Source organism: Balaenoptera physalus, assembly GCF_965194825.1.
Source record: "Balaenoptera physalus genome assembly, chromosome: 11".
NCBI lineage: Eukaryota > Metazoa > Chordata > Mammalia > Artiodactyla > Balaenopteridae > Balaenoptera > Balaenoptera physalus.
Window position 1 is genome coordinate 61,060,460 of NC_138896.1, and position 23,162 is coordinate 61,083,621.

The following is a 23,162-nucleotide window of genomic DNA, read 5'->3' on the forward strand; positions in this document are numbered from 1 at the left end:
ATTATCTTATTATGATGCCCAGGCTAGATACTTTTATCCTATATCTTAATTTTTGGACACGTTTGAAAAAAAGTGTCTGTCTTCCGATGCAGTCTGTATGGCTTTCTTGTTTTAAAAGTCCTACATGGGGTTTCAGGTCACATAATTTGGGAGGTTGACATAGAGGCAAAATGCTTCAAAAGACACACACCTTGCTTTTCAAAGCTGACCCCACTTCACCTACACTGTCACACCAGGGAGTCAGCACCTAGGAGTAAGAGTGGGACAGTGTCTGTAAAGGCCAGTGAAATCAGATGCCTCCTTAGTCCCAGAGGACCCCCTGGTTCTGGGAGGCCTCAACGTCAGCGGAACTGTCGAGGGCATCTTCCACTCTACCTGAGGTGGGTGAGGGGCTATCAGTACCCCAAATCCACTTTCTGAAGCATAAGGTGGTGGTTCCTCTTTCAGGAAACCACAGCGATATCGTGATACCATAGGATACATCTGTTCTCCCTACTCAAACCTACCTTGAGCACCAAGGTGCTGTAGGTAGGTGAAGCCAGAAAGGACCCGTCTTAAAGACAATGCCTTCATAACGAAGTAAAACCTGGGAACAAATCCATAGTGTTCATAGAATTGGAACACTGATGAGAGCAGTCTATAAACTCCGAAAGTACAGCCGCCTCTAAGTGGCCTGGGGGATTTTGATTTCTCTGACATCCTAGGCTGTTTCGCAGAGTTTCTGTGTATCTTCTTTCTCTTACCCGCTTTTATCTTTCAAGTACTACAGATACTATTTTTTGTTTCCAAAGGTCAAGTGACTTTCCTAGGGGCAGCAAGTTGCCTGGTGCAGTCAAATAACAGAACTGATGTTACACTTAATGTGCAAATAAGTTATTTTTACCTTATATTTTGAGAAAACAGTGCAGAGTAAATAAATATACAGAGTCTTCAAAGATTGTGAGGAGAGGCGTTATTTGAAATGGTCTTAGTAATTGAAAACTGTAGTTTCCACTGATTAGAAACTAATTAAGTAAATGAAGGGACTAGAATCCATTTGACCCTACTCCAGCCTGACCGCCTGTCTAGTGTCCCAGCATCTGAGTTACAAACCTTTAAAACGTTATTACGTGGTCTGAGTTGATTCTGTCGGACAGTCATGCTTTACCTTTGATTTTTTTCCTTCGCTATCAGCGAGATCTTGTTCAACAGACTATGGATCGTGACTCTTGTCCTCTTTACTTAATTGTTTTAACTACTGAGAAAACAAGTAATGCAATGAATAGCCATTGAGTACCTGCCATGCTAAGGGGATTTATGTTAAGGTATGAAAGTTGGAAGAATGTATAATAAATAGTTCTGCAATTTAGGGAGTAAAAGCAGGGATGCACAAGTGAGAAAACCACAACTTAAATTCTAGCTTTTCCCTCCTACTAGCTGTCTGACCCTGACAATGTCTACATCGAAATCACAGTTGTCTCTCTTGTAAAAGGAGTTTAATAACACTGCCTCCCAGGATTCTTGTGACAATAAAGTAAAAGTGCTCAATTTACTGCTTGGATCGGAGTAAGTGATCAACAAATATAGCTTGTTAGCTCCTTTAAAATGGAAAATCTTTAAAGAAGATGAAAGTGTAGAGGAATTGATAGGAAACCAAGAAACCGAACCGGGCAGGTATTAGGCAGTGGTGTGTGCAATGCATGAACTATAAAAATTCGGCAAAGGGACAAGCCAGCCCTGGATAAGCATTTTTTTTCTTTTTCATAGTCTTCGCCAGCCGTGCCACAACTGAACTACTGTAATTCCATCTCAATACCATGTACAAAGAAGAGAATTTGAATTCAGAATCAGCTAGCTGGTTCCTTAGAGACCTGGAGAAATGTGTGTATGTTGGTTCATCCAAGAAAAGTCATATTTTCTATTAAGCAGATTATTAACTTTAATCATTTGAAAAGGCATTCTACCATATTAAGAATACTTAATAAACCCAACAGGAAAATTACACTGCTTGGGTGGGTTTGGGGAGGTGATGAGAACTGTCTAGCTTCTCAATTACTTTGCTCTGTAGATATTTGCCCTCTTAACTACACCCTTCCTCATCGTCAACCTTTATAACCAACAACAGCCAGGGAATCAAAACCCTGAAAATACAGGTTACGACTTTGTCATTCATTCATTTCCAAAATGTTGGCTCTGTAACAGTGTATTCAAATAAGAGTTAAAATAATGTCAGTCACAATCATGCAATTTATAATTCCTAAATTGTAATCCCAATTAACATTCTGATTTTTCATAAATATGCTACATCCAGCGAAATGTTTCCTTGACAGAATATTAATGAATTATCCTCTGACTACAAATAGTATTCAATAACTGCTGTATTTTAGTCAAAACAATATTAAATTTTCAGATTTGTAAGCTCCAGACATTTTAAGTGTTATAACTCCTCCATCTTAGTAGAGGGTACTCATTTATTTGCTAGGAGGCATTTGTCCTTTCCTAACCTTTTTACCTTCAGAAAATAAATGATGCATGTGACTTGAAAACTGAATTAATCTCAACTGAAAAAGGAATAATAAAAATAGCTAATGTCTTTGTGATCACCATAGCAAGCCTACAGGGCAGTTACTTTTGCTATTTCTGTTTTGTCAGATGCATTCTATCTACTAATCCTCAATAAATATGAAAAACTGATCATTTCACAGCTAAGAATTGACAAACTGGAACACATTTCTCATTTGAATAGACAAGATAAGCAGGTTGCCACCAGCCAGCGCTGCCACCTCCGCCTTCAGGCGAGCTGTGTCCCCGGTAGACCCTGTTAGTTCGTGCTTAGGTCACTGCTATCACATTTCTATTTGTCTATTCCCGGACCGGAGCTCAGATTCACATTCCAAATAGCCTCCTGTCTCAAGGACCATTCTGCTGCCTACCTTCTGTAGCATCAGGTAAAGAAATGGGGCCCTCCAATTAAACCATTCCAGGTGTAAATTTCTTGCCTGGAGAGCGAATTGAGAAATGAATGGGGTTCATGAATATAAATTGGGCTTTCCTTACACTTAAGTTTTCATTTGGAAATTGTATGGCATGATTCGCTCCCCACATAAATCTTTATTTGCCTTAAGTGTGTTTACTGTGGGAATCCCAGTGCACAGCTGGTAGCCCATTGCTATGCATGACTGAATATTAAAGTTCACAAATCATCAGGCAGAGGGGGCTTGGGGAGGGCGACATCGCAGTGTCCCTGCATCTGTGTGCTCAGCAAAGATGAATCACACCCTCCCGGGCCGTGCACCTTTACTGGGACGAGGCCACCCAACCTCCTCACTCTTTTTCTCTCCTTGAATATTATTTGACAGTTGCTTCCCCTTTCTACCAAGACATTCTGTTTTCTGTATGTCTTAACAGCTCTGTTATCATCAGACTTATTTTTCCTTTCACCCCAATTTTGGTTTACAGAGCTGATGTAATAAATGAATCTTTCATAGGCCACCTCAATTTATTTTTGAACAGACTCTGTGAAACAGAGTCATTTTGAAGATGACTCGGTGAAAGGATGGAACGATTCAATGAGCAAATACACCATCTTTAGACGCAAGGCCACGGGACCTCTCCTGCCCTCCCCTCTCCCCTCCTTTCCTCTCCTCTTTTTGTTTACATAATAGCCGTGTGTATTCTGCAACAGGACCATTGAGGCCAACTGGGCTTTCACCAGAAGACCAAATATAAGTCAGATTTTTAGAAGACATTTCTCTCATTTTCAACCTGTACTTTGAATCTTCAGCCAGAAATAAGGCACCATTACACGGACTTGCAAGTGTGTTCACATTGCCTGCTCTTGGTTATAGAACTAGGAAATGGTAAGGAAGGCTGTGGTCATGAATTTTCTATAATCATGCCAGGTTATTTTTTTAACATATACAACAATTCATGTGACAGTGAATTTGATGTGGCTAGGAGTAATGTCATAATAATAGGAAAACAGCAACAGAATTTTTTTAGGGCCAACGGGTATATGAATAAGAGTGGTAGATCTAGACAATGGGAAATCATAGAAAACAGTTTTTTACAATTAATGTTAAATTTCTCCCTGCATATGAGGCATTCTGGGAGGTAGTAAGGGCCATGACATGGCCTTAAGTCACATTTCTTGTTCCCCAGTCTGATGACTTTTCCATACTGTATAAACTGCAAACACTTTGCCATATTGTATAAACCCTCTCAGCTGAGGTTACTGGTATCAATTAGACCCGCAAAGCATATGTAAGGGAGGCTTTGACTGTGTTACCACCGACACAACGTAACTGGAGGAAAGGTGGTCAGGACCCTCAATTACATTCTTAATATGCGGTGTCTTTGCAAGAATGTAAAATAACCTAGTAAGGAAAACCACTATGACAGTGGAGTAGGGAGAGTAACGTGAACATGAAAAAAGTGGGACACATAAAGGAGGTCAAAGGATGACTTTCCAGGTTACACACCTGCTCCACTTACCAATCAATGCAGGCACAGTCCAGGCCTCCCAACTCGGCGCATCCCCAAGTTTGCTCTCTCGGGTGTTCCAAACTGACCACACCTTATTTCCATCTCCTTAGATGAATAGAGTTTATCTCTAACTCAGTGACTACCTGCAAGACACATTTCCACAGTATTTCTAAGATGAGTGAAAACACATTTTTGCAGAGCAAAGGATAGCGAAGTATTGTGTGTTTAAAATCACATTATAGTCTTTATGTAATTTTACCCTTTCTCAGTTAAAACTCTCACATGCACTCAAAACAAGGTCTATGTATAAACAATGTGGATTGATTAGGAATCTTTTACCCTTTGTTTCAATTTTTTAAATCTGGTTGTAAAACTTAGTGTTTGCATTAAGAAAATCTAGGATTGTAAAAACTTTCTCGCAGGGAATCAGCAGTTCCACTGATTTCCAGGCACTCAGTACAGTTAATAGTATGAGCTCTGGAAGGACCTTATTTTACAGCATGAAGTAAATCTGTTTTATTTCTCTATCACCATGTCATTTTCACCTACATCACAACTTTCTTCCCAACATTTGTAAGAACAGTTCACAGCCTTCTTTTAAGAATGCATTTTAAACCACATCTTGTAGTAGGGGTTAAGATAATTAGAATAAATCCTGGTCCACTTAAAAAAGAAGGAAAAGAAAACCTACCAACTGACCCATCCAGAAGGTCATAAACACATACATTCTTTACGTGTTGTATTCTGTATTATCTATGATATGTACATGATCCCTTATGGGAGTGTTTTGCCAGAACGTTTTCTTGGGAGCTAGTGGTGGAACAGAATAAAAGCATGACACACCTGCTGTTGTTGCCTTTTGTCTAAGTCAATGAACGTTGAATTGTGTAGAGTAGGGAGTCATTTTGTTCACTAGGGTATGGAAAACAGAATGCATCCTAAGTTAACGGGCTGTTTGGTGATCTCTGTGTGAAGTGAGGTAATGCAGAAAAGCGAGAGGGTAAGAGAATGAATCAAATTAATTAGGAAAAAACTTGATAATGTGTGACTTCTCCAAATATCACTGAAACCAAAGCAAAAGATAAACCTGAAAGGTTTAATTTACAGCAGTCAACCAATGTCAATACAGGTTCCCGTCTTTGCATCATGAAGAATTTACCACTGTCACAACCTGCTCATTGGACCACTCTTAAGGATAGAAGTATCAGTGAATGTTTTGGAGTCATACCCTTGTCCACCCTAAGAAGCAAGACATGTATTGTTAGGAATTACACACTCCTGATACAGAGGTTGAAAGGTCTGCAGGTTGCCTGGTGAAGAAGTGCTCTCATCCCGTACAAGATCATCATTGTTCTTCTTGGTACAACCAGTTCAAAAGCTGTTTTTTCTTCACAGGTTACCAGCCGGTCTTGTCTGGTCAACAGGGGTTCCAAGGCCTCATGGGGGTGCAGCAGCCACCTCAGAGTCAGGGCATGATGGGCAGCCAACAGGGAACTCCAGTGCAAAGCGTGATGCTCTCCTACCCAACCATGTCTAATTATCAGGTGCATATCAGTAACTCGGAAAGCTGTGTTTTATAAAGCAGAACTTGCCTAAGTACAGGCTGTGGGTATGTCCGCATATCGGGTGGTTGGCTGGGTGGTAGGTGCTAGGCCCAGCCAGTGTTGACGGTTGATTTTGAGTCAAGATTATAATAGACGAGCAGAAAATGGGAAATGTATACTTCTGTAACTACTGTGGCTTTTGAATGCCCTGCTAAGTGTGATTCCATATAAACTTTCTATTCATGGAAGAAAATTCTTTAGTCTAAAGTTCTATTCATGAAGACCTTCGGGCATTCTGTTGAAATTGTAGTTACTGGGAGAAAGTCCTCACAGCAAATTTTCATTTGTTTTTGGTCACACCCAAAGAAACTTCATTTCACCACAAATTTATCTTATAAGGGATTTTAAAATGGCATCTCAGATTCATTTAAAGGGCATTTATTGGAGCTGACAGCTGCATTTTCCAGACTAAACCCACACTGGGTATTTAAAAAGTGTCATGCCCCCTTCTGTAATGTATATCCTGAAATACCCTGGCAGGGGGCAGGGGGTAGTGAAGGGTTGGTGAAACACTTTAGTCATTAAATTTAGCTGCATCAGGTACTTCTGGCCCTGGAGAACTTATCCTTGGTCCTCCTGCCCTGACAATCCTTGTTCACACTGCATCAGTCTCTACCTCCAACTGAATAGGAGATGTTCTCTAAAGCTGCAGGTTGAGAGTGAGCTGGTTCCTGGGACACAATCCCCTTGTACTATCGATGGCTCCAGACCACTTTGCATAAAACCGGAATGGGAGCGTGGCTTTTCAAAACTGAGAGAAATCCGGAGTGGGAGGTCCAGATGGCAGTCACTGGAGGGCCAGGAGAGAGGAAGGAAGGAGGCTCAGAACTAACATCTTCTGAGCATGTACTTCTAGCCAGATGTGTCCCAAGAGCTGTACACCCCTACAGTCCTTTCAGGGGCACTTTGAAGGAGGTTACATTATGCAGATGGACTCAGAGAATCAGAGAGGTTAAGTGACTTGCCCAATGTGAAACAGCTGATAAAAGGGAGAGCTGGGATTCGAACCTAAAAGCATGACTGTTTTTGATGACACCACTGTAACTCATGGGACACCCCAAAATAACCTCTTCATACAGGCTTCTGTCTTGTGTCTTCCTACAGGTGCCAATGACCCAGGGTTCTCAAGGACTGCCCCAGCAGTCATACCAACAGCCAATCATGCTACCTAACCAGGCAGGCCAAGGGTCCCTCCCAGCCACTGGAATTCCTGTGTACTGTAACGTCACACCGCCGACCCCTCAGAACAACCTTAGGCTGATGGGCCCTCACTGTCCCTCCAGCACTGTCCCCGTGATGTCAGCCAGCTGCAGGACCAACTGTGCCAGTATGAGCAATGCTGGGTGGCAGGTCAAGTTCTGAGCACTCTGGCCATGGTGCATGTCTTCAGATGCTACTCATGGCCTTAAGGGAGGAGGAGCAAGGTGCGAAAACTCACTGAGGACTTAAGTATTCACTCAACACCCAAATGACTGCTGCTGGTATTCTGTAAAAAACAAAACAAAACAAAACAAAAAAACAAACAAAAAAAACAGAGACTAATCCACACATTAGCTGGTTAATGGTGCATATTTCCGTCATGTCTGCTAGGTATGCCTTTCTAGCTTAGCTAGTGACATGAATTCATCAAGGTAAGATTTTCTCCTACCACTGAATACCACTGTGTAGATGATAATATCCCTAATTTGGATTATTAGTTTTGTACTTTGTGTTGACTTACTTTGTGATGCTAAAAGTATTTAAAAATTATATACTGAAATCACATTGTACCAAAGCTGTAATGGAAAAGAATTGATGAATGGAAGGAATAATTTATATACACTATAGAGTTTTCTTTTTTTAATGGATATATACTGTATTGTAGTGTTTAATCAAAATAAAACTATTTGACCTTATGGAGGAAGGTCATGTTTTTACCACCAGTTTGCTTCACTCTCTGTTCCAATATATGTTGGCTTACGTGTCACTGTTACCCCTTTTGAGCACTATTTCATGAACAATGCACAGAAAAGAAAGATGTCCCAGGTGTTTGTAGATGAACTGGCATCACCTTCGTAGGCAAACACTGAGCCAACTGTAGTTTCTTGTCATGAATACTACAGGGGTCCTGAAAATCAGGCGACATCATCTCATCTGTTCATTGACTTCACATTTTTGAAATGTGTACCTTGCTTTTAGTTTTAGGCCCATTGAATGCATGTAGCTATACTTCAGCAACTAGGAAAACCTGAGTATCCTTGGTAACAACAACAGCTCTACACCAAACTCTATACCAAACCCTGATCCACCTCCATTCAAATTCCATCATCTACCTGGAAAACAAGGTATCTTTGCTTAGAGGGAGATTGAAAGAGGCGCAGTCTAATTTCACCCATTATACTGGGTCACACAATGTAACATACCACTAATATTGACAGTAGGTCAGTATCTCAAAGGTGCTGTTTGTCCTAATAATTTAAAACAAGGCAAAATATTGCAATTTGTTTACAAATACTCAGAACATTCACAAAAAAAAAGAAAGAAAATTAGAAGAAGGCTGTTCCTGTCTAATCCCAAAATGTTTAACTCCCTATAGATTCTGCAGGTAAGACTGATTTATGACAACCTTTGAAAAATAATATCAGAACTCTGTATACCATCTTTGGCCCTTCCAGGAGGTATTTAATGAGGGACCAAAACCCCATAGCTTTCACTTTGCTATGGCAGTACAATGACTAACAGTTTTGTATTTTATACGCTCTACCTAAAAACCATTATTACCAATGAGAAGGATTTGGAAAGTATATCTGGATAATTGCCATTGTTTTTCATATTATCACGTTCTCTATACTAGATTTTTCCCTGTTCATGTTGTTTAGCTGGAGATAGAGTTAGGCAGCTAGTTAAAAACTCAACCTACCAGATTACCATTCCTTAATTTTACACTATTGTTTTATTTTTCCTTTAAAGGGGATTTTTTACACATACTATCATTAGTTTTATTCCTTGTGAAAAGTCTGTCCCATTTTCCCAAATCTCAGTCTACTGATTTCTTCATAATAAGTAAACCGTATGAAAAACACTATAAAAAGAGGATGTTGCATTTTTTTTAATTGAGCCATTAAACCAATAGGCTGAGTAGCTTTTAAAACAAGATCTGCTCTGAGAAGAAGCTATGTGTTTGCCTAATTAATATCTTCCCCTAATAGAAGGCGGGGGCTGACCAATATAGATTCATTTTTAAATATATTCACCATGTAGCCCTCTGATCTTGGCAGTGATCCCAAACTCAAGGATCCAAATATGAGTCTGAATGTTTATTTTCTTTTCATACAATTCTGAGAAACTCTGAGCATTTCTTTAATGATTCTTAGAATTAATGAGTTTTCTTTCCCATGGATTTGAAACATATGTCATGCTAATAAGAATAAAGACAGACCTTCTTTCTTGTTGGCCATTCTTCTCCAAATGTGTTACACTCTTTCATATTTAGACATTTGACTTTATTGCATAAATCCCTTAGGTTACTGCTTCCAGCTGAGACATCTTCCTTACTTTCACTAAATATTTACATCCAGCATTACCTTATTCCTAATCTCATGTTATGCTTACTGTCTTTTTACATTTGAACATTCACGGTGGTTGTGTAGAGCGCGGGTCCCCAACCCTACCGGTCCGCAGCCTGTTAGGAACCCGGGCCACACAGCAGGAGGCTCCCCATTGACCTCACTACCGCCTGACCATCCCCCCCAGCCCCACACCCACATCCGTGGAAAAACTGTCTTCCACGAAACTGGTCCCTGGGGCCAAAAAGGTCGGGGACTGCTGGTGTAGAAAGACAGTTTTATTAGTGAAGCACTTCCAGAATTTAATTTACCTTCAGGAGAACATTCCGTTTTTTTCACATTAGTTAAAACTTTATTACAATCACATTTTGAAAATACATATTACATATATGTCTATAAACTTATATGGATACATACATATGGATATGTACATATGCAAATATACGAATATACACAGTCATCCCTAATGATCCTCCATGTGAATGTAAAAGAGAACACAAGTGACATGCATTCATTTATTCAGCAAACTTTTATTGCATACTTGATTATATCCTAATTATGTGGCACAATTTAAAATAAAAGTGCAAATAAATTTCACACCCATAGATTTATTCTTGTAAGTTTTATCATACATTTGGTTATTCTGTGATAGTTGTAACTAAATGTGCTAAAAGATACTGATGAATTTCAGCCATAATTATTTTATTGTTTTAATATCGTTCCCCAGGAGGTGGGGTAGGATAAGACAGTGTGTTATATAACATTATGGAAATGGATTTATGTCATTAATTATAAGTATAGTTGGAGGATTTAGATAAAGTCGTAAATCATCATAACAAAGTAAGTGGGGTACCTCTGAGCCAGAGCAGCTTCACAAGAAAGGATGGAAGGACAAAGCAGTTCTAGCTCCTAACTCTTAGCAATTCTATTTTATGTGCAGCAAAGCTTTAGTGGCATGTATTTTCTTTTTCCCTCTTGGACAGAAACTTCTGCATATAAGTGCCCTGTCTTAAGCTGCATCACAAGGCACAGCTCCTATAACCCGTCAGGATAAAACAAATGAGACCGAACAGAACATGGAGACAGCACAGGAGGGCTGCCAAGTCTCCATCACGACATATTCTGTACCAATACCTAATATGCAATGAAATCGGATATTAACTACCTAGTCCCTCTTGTTTAAAAAAAAAAAAATGGTGAGACCTTTATCCATTCTGACTCACAAAACATTTTTTGTTTTCTGTACTTTGCTGGATGCCACTTCTTCTACACAAGACCAGAAATCTTTGCTTCTTCCCATACTATTCTGTCCAAAACCCTCTTTACTGAGAAAGTTGTTCTCTTTAGGGCTTTGACACTGTTTTCCAATAGTTCTCAGCTGTAGTGTTTGTTTCAAGTTCAAATCTTTATCACTTGCCTTCTGTGAAGTTTTGTAACCTCCAGTCTTCTCCCCCCAAAAGATCTGCCACTATTATGTGTGGCAAGAGCTTTTCACTCTTGGAGCTGGGCTCTCTACTCCTCTCGGCATTGTGTACACAGTGGGGGTGAGAGGCATCTGATACTATTTTTCTGAAGAGGAAAATCATTTTCTGATCGATGTCCTAACAGAGAACCGAGTCTTCTACTGGGCATGAGGTTGCTTCCTCTCAGACAATAATAACCAGCTCCCTGACTGCAGCAGCTCAGGGAATGCTTTGAAATTAGGGTTCGTTATTTGATTTGTTTTACTGCCTTATTCCATATTACTCTCAGTATTGTCATAGAAGGAGAAGGAAGAGGTCAGATACTGAGCAAATAGGAGGAGACATAAATCTGAAGGGGGTGAGCCCTGAAACCGGATTCGATGGACAGTCAAGGAGCAAACCCAGCAGGCACTTATGATAATGTGTGTGCCACTGATGCACCGGTCCGACCGATTCAGCATCCTGTCAGAAGAGAGTCGCTTTTTGAATGTTCAAGACTTCACTCCTTTGGAGTCTGGTATATACAGAGGATGGGGGAGACATGCAGGGGTGCAGGGGAGAAGATGAGGCATACTATAGAGATTCTGGAATTAAAAGTAGGGCAGCTGGGACTTCCCTGGTGGCGCAGTGGTTAAGAATCCGCCTGCCAATGCAAGGGACACGAGTTCAATCCCTGGTGCTGGAAGATCCCACATGCCACGGAGCAACTAAGCCCATGCACCACAACTACTGAGCCTGCGCTCTAGAGCCCACAAGCCGCAAGTACTGAGCCTGCATGCCACAACTACTGAGCCCACATGCCGCAACTACTGAAGCCTGCGTGCTCTAGGGCCTGTGTGCTGCAACTACTGAGCCCGCATGCTGCAACTACTGAAGCCCACGTGCCTAGAGCCCATGCTCTGCAACAAGAGAAGCCACTGCAATGAGAAGCCTGCGCACCGCAATGAAGAGTAGCCCCCGCTCGCCACAACTAGAGAAAGCCCGTGCGCAGCAACAAAGACCCAAAGCAGCCAAAAAAAAAAAGTAGGGCAGCCTATTTGAAGTTCTGAATCATGTTTCTTGCTAAAAGATCCAGCGTTCCCATAAGAATGGCCCAAGAAAACAGATCTGGTTAAATGTGGGGGCAACTTAGGGCCTTACTGCGCTCTCTGTACCCCCAAAGTTTTCATTGTATTAATAGCTTGGAAACCATTGCTGTTTGCATTGCCGTAATGCTATCATAAAACAACCCCCCTTCTTGTAATTCGATTCCTTTGCGTACAGAGTTTGCAGCTGACTCTTCTGGGTTCTCCAGCAATTAAGTCAGTAGGACCTCTCTCTGGGCACTTACATCACCCCCCTTTTGTATAAAATACCTCAGCTCATACAGGATTCACATTTCCTTGAAGAAACGAATGTGCGTACCATCCTATTATGGGGTGACTGGAAGAAACACCAAGCATATAATGCCATCTGGGTCACTTATATCCATCCCATGAATTGTTTCCAAACTGATGAAAAACACAGAAGCAGGAAAATCACCTGTTTTTTTTTCTTTTTAAGAAACAAGACAATCACCTGTCATTTTCAAGTGTTTAAATTTTTTTGTCTACAAGAAGGAGACCACATTTTCAGATGAAATGCACAAGCCAATTTCATCCTTTTCAAAAGAGAGAAGAGTTACTTAAGGTGCTTAATCGTAATGTAATAGGGAGCAATGGCCTGAGACAGAGAAAAGCAGCAATTTAAATTAGACATTAAGAAAAATTTCACTGGAAGCAAGGGCAATTATACAATGAAATAATTTCCTAAGGGAGAAACAGTGAGGCACCATTAAAAAGAGTTGTTTAAAAGAGAGTAGATTAAAAAACACTTGCAGCTGAGGCTGCTGGAGGATCGTTTTATGATTTATTGCTTTACTCTGCCTGCGTGTCATACTCATGAGATTTCCCAGGCTCAGCTAGCTTACCTTCCATCAAGCAAGGATCTGCATGGTGCCAGAGACTATGATGTCTGTATTTTATTTTTCTTTATGCAAAAATGTAGACAGAGCTCTAAATGGAGTACCAGTGGAAAAGGCAAGGAGAACCTAGAGGGCTCTAGTTGTTCGAAAACTACTCTGTGTCAGTGTCCTAGGATATTTTACACACATGCACACCTCTCTCTCTCTCCAATCTTATTTAAACCTTCCCGCAACTAATTGGTTGACCTGTTCAAACTGGTGGCCATTAATCAGTTAGTATTACTGGCCATGAGGATACATGACACAATTATTCCTTCACACAGACATATTGCTATGCATGCAGCGTGGGGGGTAGACAAAGCATCCTTTACCTGATGTCCAAAGTCTTGCGCTTGAATCCTAGCTCCCATGATCAAGCACCCTTAAAAACTAACCTCTGGGTCCCGCCTGTACAGTTCTCTAATCATTGCTATTCCTTTCTTAATCTCTTTCCTCCCTTATCAGGACCAGCAATTTTCCAGCCAGTTTATGTAAGGATTTAACACTAGTTACCAGCCTACCAGCCAGGAGAGGAAGGGAGGCTGTCTTCTGAGGGGAAGAAGGGATTTCACGGTGCTTCCCAGCCCAACACTGGGGAGAGGCCACCTCCATGAACTCTGAAGGTTCAGACGGACCTGCAGAACCAACACCCCCCGGTACATATATCAAGATGCTCCCATGCCACGTTTCGGGATTTCTGGTTTTCTTAACCAGGGCCCTGACTTTAGCACGGCAGACCTTTTCAGCTGAGCATTCAATGTCTCTGGAGCTCTGAAATTGTGAGATCTTATGTTTGCTGTTTCCTGCTCAGCTGTGTCCCCTCTTCTACAACAGAAGCTTGAAGCCTTTTTGTGTGCTCCCAAAGAGGCCCTCTGGCTCTCACCCTTAAGACTTGAACTGTGAATGGTCTTTGGTTCTTTGTTAGCCCTCCGCAGAGTGTCCATGCAACTTAGCAATAATTCTAGCTACCTTTCCACTGCCTTGCATGCATTTTCTCCTCATGTCTTTCATATGCTTGAATCATCATCCCTTCAAGGGCATTTTCCCCCACAGGGATGCTTTGCCCCATCACACCAGGGCAATATTTAGCAAGGGAACCGTGTGTCAAGGGACTCAGGACAGCGTCTTACACCACTCTTGGCACCATTTGTATTAATTAGTTCAGGCCTCTGAAAAGCAGATGCCAAGATGGAATTAGACTTTCTAGAGATTTAGAAGGAAAATTTGGTAAGGAAAAATGTGTAGGGACTTGCAGGAAGCCATCAGAGTCATCTGACTTGATGCAAGTCTGACCTCTGTGGAGGAGAGAGGAAAAGTCTTAGAATTCAGTGCAATTAAAGAAAGTTTCATCGAGATCTACAGGGGGGTCCTCAGGTCAAAGTCTCTGTCAGAGACCCACATGTCTCAGGAGTGAGCCTACCGTAGCATCTCTGCTGAGCTCATTAGTGTCTTGGGCGGTGTGTTCGCCTTGGTGTAAAGGCAGTGATGGTTTTCAGAGTCCCCACAGTCAGAGATATGAGAGGTGCATTCCTATGGCTGCCACACCCAGAGACCCAGAGTCCTTCCATCTTGACAATTCAACCTTCTGTATGGCTAAAGTCCTCTGCATTCAGCCAGTGGATAAGAAGAGTGAGAAGTGACACACATCACGGAGGGAGGGAGGGAGACGGATGGACTGAGAGTTTGGGATTGGTAGATGCAAACTATTACATTTAGAATGGAGAAACAACAAGGTCCTAATGTATAGCACAGGGAACTATATACAATATCCTGTGATAAACCATAATGGAAAAGAATATAAAAAAAGAATGTATATGTGTATAACCGAGTCACTTTGCTATACAGCAGAGACTGGCACAACATTGTAAATCAACTATACTTCAATTAAAAAAAAAAAAAAGAAGTGACACACATCCCTCTATTCACAAGGATGCACTTCATTGAGAGTCTGAGAAATGTGTACCTGGTTGGGGGGCCACTTAGCAGCATGAAGTCTACAATAAAGAACAAGAAACGCAAGCCTTTGATGGACAGCGGGTCATTCCTGCCACTTAGAATGAATAAATAAATAAATAAATAAATAAATAAATAAAAGTGAGTGGAAAGCTAACAAAAATGTCATTATTCTGATGGCATGAATGATGAAAAAAGAAAGAAAAATTAAACAATATTAGAAAGGAAAAACAGGGCCTAACTACAAACACAGTATAAATCAAAATAAAGTGTCAATGCTCTGAACAACTTTATGCCAGTAAGTTTTAAAACTAGATACCGTATTGGCAAAATATTGATTACCAAGAATGACAAAAAGTAAATGCAAAACCTGAGTAACATGATAACAGATTAAAATAATTTACAGTTAAAGATATTCCAATCCCCAAACACCAGACTCAGAAATATTTACAAGGGACTCCCACAAAGCCATCTTATATACATTCTTACAGATTTTTTTTAAAGGCCATTCCCAAAATAGCATACGAGTCTGCTAAAACCATGAAATCAGAACAAAACAAGGAAAGCAGAAGACAGTCAAATCACAGTCAAACTCATTCGTGAAAACAGATGCAAAATATTTGCAATGAAATATTAACAAATGCTACCCAACAATATGTATACGTGTGATCGCATCAGAAGAAACCAAACCTGCTGACATCTTGATCTTGGGTTTGAAGCCTCCAGAACTGTGAGAAAATAAATCTCTGTTGTTTAAACCAGGGTTCCCCAACCCCCAGGTCATGGACTGGTACCAGGATGCAGCCTGTTAGGAACCAGGCCACACAGGAGGAGGTGAGCAGCGGGCAAGTGAGTGAGGCTTCCTCTGCTGCTCCCTATCGCTGGCATTACCACCTGAACCTCCCTGCTCCCAGTCCGTGGAAAACTTGTCTTCCACGAAACCAGTCCCTGGTGCCAAAAAGGTTGGGGACCACTGGTTTAAACCACCTCATATGAGGTATTTTGTTATGGCATCCTAGCAGACTAATACATCAGTTCTCCACATATTAAACTAAGAACTCAAACTGATTATAAACAATGTTTCAACCTATTTTTCAGGAACTTCTAAAGTGTACCCTAAAATTCATGTAGAATAGCCAACAGCTAAGAACATCAAATAAATATGAAGGAACAAGATGAGAGTGTTGAGAGACCTTCAAGATGGCGGAGGAGTAAGATGCGGAGATCACCTTGCTCCCCACAAATACATCAGAAATACATCTACACGTGGAACAACTCCTACAGAACACCTACTGAACACTGGCAGAAGACCTCAGACTTCCCAAAAGGCAAGAAACTCCCCACGTACCTGGGTAGGGCAAAAGAAAAAATGAAAACCAAAGACAAAAGAATAGGGACGGGACCTGCACCAGTGGGAGGAAGCTGTGAAGGAGGAAAAGTTTACACACACTAGGAAGCCCCTGCACTGGTGGAGACGGGAGGTGGCGGAGGGGAAGCTTAGGAGCCGCGGAGGAGAGCACAGCAACAGGGGTGCAGAGGGCAAAGCGGAGAGATTCCCGCACACAGGATCAGTGCCGAGCAGCACTCACCAGCCCGAGAGGCTTGTCTGCTCACCTGCCGGGGCGGGTGGGGGCTGGGAGCTGAGGCTCGGGCTTCGGAGGTCAGATCCCAGGGAGAGGACTGGGGTTGGCTGCGTGAACACAGCCTGAAGGGGCTAGCGCGCCACAGCTAGCCGGGAGGGAGTCCAGGAAAAAGTCTGGAGCTGCTGAAGAGGCAAGAGACCATTGTTTCGGGGTGCACGAGGAGAGGGGATGCAGAGCACGGCCTAAACGAGCTCCAGAGATGGGCGCGAGCCGTGGTTATCAGCGCGGACCCCAGAGACGGTCATGAAACGCTAAGGATGCTGCTGCAGCCACCAAGAAGCCTGTGTGCAAGCACAGGTCACTATCCACACCTCCCCTCCTGGGAGCCGGTGCAGCCCGCCACTGCCAGGGTCCCGTGATCCGGGGACAACTTCCCTGGGAGAATACATGGTGCAACTCAGGCTGGTGCAACGTCATGCTGGCCTCTGCTGCCACAGGCTTGCCCCGCATTCCGCACCCCTCTCTCCCCCCGGACTGAGTGAGCCAGAGCCCCTAATCAGCTGCTACTTTAACCCCATCCTGTCTGAGTGAACAACAGATGCCCTCAGGTGACCTAAATGCAGAGGTGGGGCCAAAATCAAAGCTGAACCCCAGGAGCTGTGCGAACAAAGAAGAGAAAGGGAAATTTCTCCCAGCAGCCTCAGGAACAGCAGATTAAATCTCCACAATCAACTTGATGTGCCTGCATCTGTGGAATACCTGAATAGACAACGAATCATCCCTAAATTCAGGTGGTGGACTTTGCAAGCAACTGTAGACTAGGGGTTTGCTGTATGTGACTGAATGGTTTCTGGTTTTATGCTTTTCTTAGTTTAGTATTTAGAGTTTATTATCACTGGTAGATTTCTTTATTGATTTGGTTGCTCTCTTCCTCTTGTTTTTTTATATATATAGATAGTTTTTTTTCCTTTTTCTCTTTTTGTGAGTGTGTATGTGTATGCTTCTTTGTGTGATTTTGTCTGTATAACTTTGTTTTTACCATTTGTCCTAGGGTTCTGTCTGTCCATTTTTTTTCTTTTGTTTTGTTTTAGTATAGTTTTTAGCCCTTGTTATCATTGGTGCATTTGTTTTTTGGTTTGGTTGCTCTCTTCTTTTTTTCTTTATTACTTTTTTAATTTACTTTATTTACTTTTTTTAATTATTTTATTTTATTTTTAATTATTTTTTATTTTAATAACTTTATTTTATTTTATTTTTCTTTCTTTCTTTTTTTCTCCCTTTTCTTCTGAGCCGTGTGGCTGACAGGGTCTCGGTGCTCTGGCCAGGTGTCAGGCCTGTGCCTCTGAGGTGGGAGAGCCGAGTTCAGAACACTGATCCACCAGAGACCTCCTGGACTTTGATCCACACAATATCAAAGGTTGAAAGCTCTCCCAGAGATCTTCATCTCAACACTAAGACCCAACTCCACTCAACGACCAGCAAGCTACAGTGCTGTATACCCTATGCCAAACAACTAGCAAGGCAGGAACACAACCCGACCCATTAGCAGAGAGGCTGCCTAAAATCATAATAAGGTCACAGCCACCCCAAAACACACCACCGGCCACTGTCCTGCCCACCAGAAGGACAAGATCCAGCCTCATTGACCAGAACACAGGCACCAGTCCCCTCCAACAGGAAGCCTACACAACCCACTGAACCAACCTTACCTACTGAGAGCAGACACCAAAAACAACGGGAACTACGAACCTGCTGCCTGCGAAAAGGAGACCCCAAACACAGTAAATTAAGCAAAATGAGAAGACAGAGAAACACACAGCATAGGAAAGAACAAGGCAAAAACCCACCACACCTAACAAATGAAGAGGAAATAGGCAGTCTACCTGAAAAAGAATTCAGAGTAATGTTAGCAAAGTGGATCCAAAATCTCAGAAATAGAATGGAGAAAACACAAGAAACGTTTAACAAGGATCTAGAAGAACTAAAGAGCAAACAAACAATGATGAACAACAAAATAAATGAAATTAAAAATTCTCTAGAAGGAAACAATAGCAGAATAACTGAGGCAGAAGAACAGATAAATGACCTGGAAGATAAAATGGAAATAACTACTGCAGACCAGAATAAAGAAAAAGGAATGAAAAGAATTGAGGACAGTCTTAGAGACCTCTGGGACAACATTAAATGCACCAACATTCGAATTATAGGGGTCCGAGAAGAAGAAGAGAAAAAGAAAGGGACTGAGAAAATATTTAAAGAGATTATAGCTGAAAAATTCCCTAATATGGGAAAGGAAACAGTCAATCAAGTCCAGGAAGTGCAGAGACTCCCATACAGGATAAATCCAAGGAGAAACAGGCAGAGACACATATTAATCAAACTATCAAAAATTAAATACAAAGAAAAAATATTAAAAGCAGCAAGGGAAAAACAACAAATAACATACAAGAGATTCCCCATAAGGTTAACAGCTGATCTTTCAGCAGAAACTCTACAAGCCAGAAGGGAGTGGCAGGATATATTTAAAGTGATGAAAGGGAAAAACCTACAACCAAGATTACTCTACCCAGCAAGGATCTCATTCAGTTTCGATGAAGAAATTAAAACCTTTACAGACAAGTAAAAGTGAAGAGAATTCAGCACCACCAAACAAGCTTTACAACAAATGCTAAAGGAACTTCTCTAGGCAGGAAACACAAGAGAAGGAAAAGACCTACAATAACAAACCAAAAACAATTAAGAAAATGGTAATAGCAACATACATATTGATAACTACCTTAAATGTAAATGTATTAAATGCTCGAACCAAAAGACATAGACTGGCTGAATGGCTACAAAAACAAGACCCTTATATATGCTGTCTACAAGAGACCCCCTTCAGACCTAGGGACACATACAGACTGAAAGTGAGGGGATGGAAAAAGATATTCCATGCAAATGGAAATCAAAAGAAAGCTGGTGTAGCAATTCTCATATCAGACAAAATAGACTTTAAAATAAAGACTATTACAAGAGACAAAGAAGGACACTATATAATGATTAAGGGATCAATCCAAGAAGAAGAAATAACAATTGTAAACAATTATATTTATGCACCCAACATAGGAGCAGCTCAATATATAAGGCAAATGTTAACATCCATAAAAGGGGAAATCGACAGTAACACAATCATAGTAGGGGACTTTAACACCCCACTTTCACCAATGGACAGATCATCCAAAATGAAAATAAATAACAAAATACAAGCTTTAAAAGATACATTTAAAAAGATGGACTTAATTGATATTTATAGGACATTCCATCCAAAAACGACAGAATGCACTTTCTTCTCAAGTGCTCATGGAACATTCTCCAGGATAGATCATATCGTGGGTCACAAATCAAGCCTTGGTAAATTTAAGAAAATTGAAATTGTATCAAGTATCTTTTCTGACCACAATGCTATGAGACTGGATATCAATTACAGGAAAAAAATCTGTAAAAAATACAAACACATGGAGGCTAAACAATACACTACTAAATAACCAAGAGATCACTGAAGAAATCAAAGAGGAAATCAGAAAATACCTAGAAAGAAATGACAATGAAAACACGACGACCCAAAACCTAGGGGATACAGCAAAAGAAGTTCAAGACGGAAGTTTATAGCAATACAATCCTACCTCAAGAAACAGGAAACACACCAAATAAACAACCTAACCTTACACCTATGGCAATTAGAGAAAAAAGAACAAAAAAACCCCAAAGTTAGCAGAAGGAAAGAAATAATAAAGATAAGATCAGAAGTAAATAAAAAGGAATGAAGGAAACAAGAGCAAAGATCAATCAAACTAAAAGCTGGTTCTTTGAGAAGATAAAATTGATAAACCATTAGCCATACTCATCAAGAAAAAAAGGGAGAGGACTCAAATCAACAGAATTAGAAATGAAAAAGGAGAAGTTACAACTGACACTGCAGAAATACAAAGGATCATGAGAGACTACTACAAGCAGCTATATGCCAGTAAAACGGACAACCTGGAAGAAATGGACAAATTCTTAGAAAAGCACAACCTTCCGAGACTGAACCAAGAAGAAACAGAAAATATAAACAGATCAATCACAAGCACTGAAATTGAGACTGTGATGAAAACTCTTCCAACAAACAAAAGCCCAGGACCAGATGGCTTCACAGGTGAATTCTATCAAACATTTAGAGAAGAGCTAACATCTATCCTTCTCAAACTCTTCCAAAATATACCAGAAGGAGGAACACTCCCAAACGCATTCTACAAGGCCAACATCACCCCGATACCAAAACCAGACAAAGATGTCACAAAGAAAGAAAACTACAGGCCAATATCACTGATGAACATAGATGCAAAAATCCTCAACAAAATACTAGCAAACAGAATGTAACAGCACATTAAAAGGATCATACACCATGATCAAGTGGGGCTTATCCCAGGAATGCAAGGATTCTTCAATATACACAAATCAATCAATGTGATAAACCATACTAACAAACTGAAGGATAAAAACCATATGATCGGACTTCCCTAGTGATGCAGTGGTTATGAATCCGCCTGCCAATGCAGGGGACACGGGTTCAAGCCCTGGTCCAGAAAGATCCCACATGCCGCGGAGCAACTAAGCCCGTGCGCCACAACTACTGAGCCTGCACTCTAGAGCCCGTGAGCCACAACTACTGAGCCCATGTGCCTAAAGCCTGTGCTCCACTACAAGAGAAGCCACCACAATGAGAAGCACGTACACCTCAATGAAGAGTAGCCCCCACTCGCCTCAACTAGAGAAAGCCTGTGCACAGCAACAAAGACCCAACACAGCCAAAAATAAATAAATAAATACATAAATTTAAAAACAGAAAAAAACAAACAAAAAAACCCATATGATCATCTCAACAGATGCAGAAAAAGCTTTTGACAAAATTCAACACCCATCATTTATGATAAAACCACTCCAGAAAGTGGGTATAGAGGGAACCTACCTCAACATAATAAAGGCCATATGTGACAGACCCACAGCCAATATCATTCTCAATGGTGAAAAACTGAAATGATTTCCACTAAGGTCAGGAACAAGACAAGCTTGCCCACTCTCACCACTGTTATTCAACATAGTTTTGAAAGTTTTAGCCACAGAGATCAGAGAAGAAAAAGAAATAAAAGGAATCCAATTCAGAAAAGAAGAAGCAAAACTGCCACTGTTTTCAGATGACATAATGCTATACAGAGAATCCTAAAGATGCTACCAGAAAACTACTAGACCTAATCAATGAATTTAGTAAAGCAGCAGAATACAAAATTCATGCACAGAAATCTCTTGCATTCCTATACACCAACAATGAAAAATCTGAAAGAGAAATTAAGGAAACGCTCCCATTTACCACTGCAACAAAAAGAATAAAATACCTAGGAATAAACCTACCTAAGGAGACAAAAGACCTGTATGCAGAAAACCATAAGACACTGATGAAAGAAATCAATGACAACACAAACAGACGGGGAGATATACCACGTTTTTGGATTGGAAGAATCAACATTGTGAAAATGACTACACTACTCAAAGCAATCTACAGATTCAATGCAATCCCTATCAAACTACCAATGGCATTTTTCACAGAACTAGAACAAAAAATTTCACAATTTGTATGGAAACACAAAAGACCCTGAATAGCCAAAGCAATCTTGAGAAAGAAAAACTGACCTGGAGCAATCAGGCTCCTTGACTTCAGACTATACTACAAAGCTACAGTAATCAAGACAGTATGGTACAGACACAAAAACAGATATATAGATCAGTGGAACAGGATAGAAAGCCCAGAGATAAACCCACACACATATGGTCACCTTATCTTTGATAAAGGAGGCAAGAATATACAATGGAGAAAAGACAGTCTCTTCAATAAGTGGTGCTGGGAAAACTGGACAGATGCATGTAGAAGAATGAAATTAGAACACTTCCTAACACCATACACAAAAATAAACTCAAAATGGATTAAAGACCTAAATGTAAGGCCAGACACTATAAAACCCTTAGAGGAAAACATGGGCAGAACACTCTATGACATAAATCACAGCAAGATCCTTTTTGACCCACCTCCTAGAGAAATGGAAATAAAAACAGGAATAAACAAATGAGACCTAATGAAACTTAAAAGCTTTTGCACAGCAAAGGAAACAATAAACAAGACAAAAAGACAACCCTCAGAATGGGAGAAAATATTTGCAAACAAAGCAACTGACAAAGGATTAATCTCCAAAATATACAAGCAGCTCATGCAGCTCAATATCAAAAAAAAACAAACAACCCAATCCAACACTGGGCGGAATACCTAAATAGACATTACTCCAAAGAAGACATACAGATTGCCAACAAACACATGAAAGGATGCTCAACATCACTAATCATTAGAGAAATGTAAATCAAAACCACAATGAGGTATCACTTCACACTGATCAGAAGGGCTGTTATCAAAAAATCTACAAACAATAAATGCTGGAGAGGGTGTGGAGAAGAGAGAACCCTCTTTCACTATTGGTGGGAATGTAAATTGATACAGGCACTAT

The 23,162-nt window shown here is 40.8% G+C and overlaps 2 protein-coding genes across 30 annotated transcripts in view; one reads left to right on the top strand and one right to left on the bottom strand.

The window, feature by feature from the left end:
• The window catches only part of ARPP21 (cAMP regulated phosphoprotein 21), a 167,171-nt gene extending 159,187 nt beyond the window's left edge, over window positions 1-7,984 (top strand). For all 27 annotated transcript variants that reach the window (XM_082411819.1, XM_082411808.1, XM_082411823.1 and 24 more), the window contains 2 exons: window positions 5,860-6,008; window positions 7,173-7,984. In XM_082411819.1, coding sequence (XP_082267945.1) covers window positions 5,860-6,008; window positions 7,173-7,430 — 407 coding nt within the window. In that variant the 3' untranslated portion in view covers window positions 7,431-7,984. The remainder of the gene's footprint in view (window positions 1-5,859; window positions 6,009-7,172) is intronic.
• LOC309637379 (uncharacterized protein) overlaps window positions 1-23,162 on the bottom strand; it is a 194,223-nt gene that overhangs the window by 83,494 nt on the left and 87,567 nt on the right. The window lies entirely within an intron of this gene.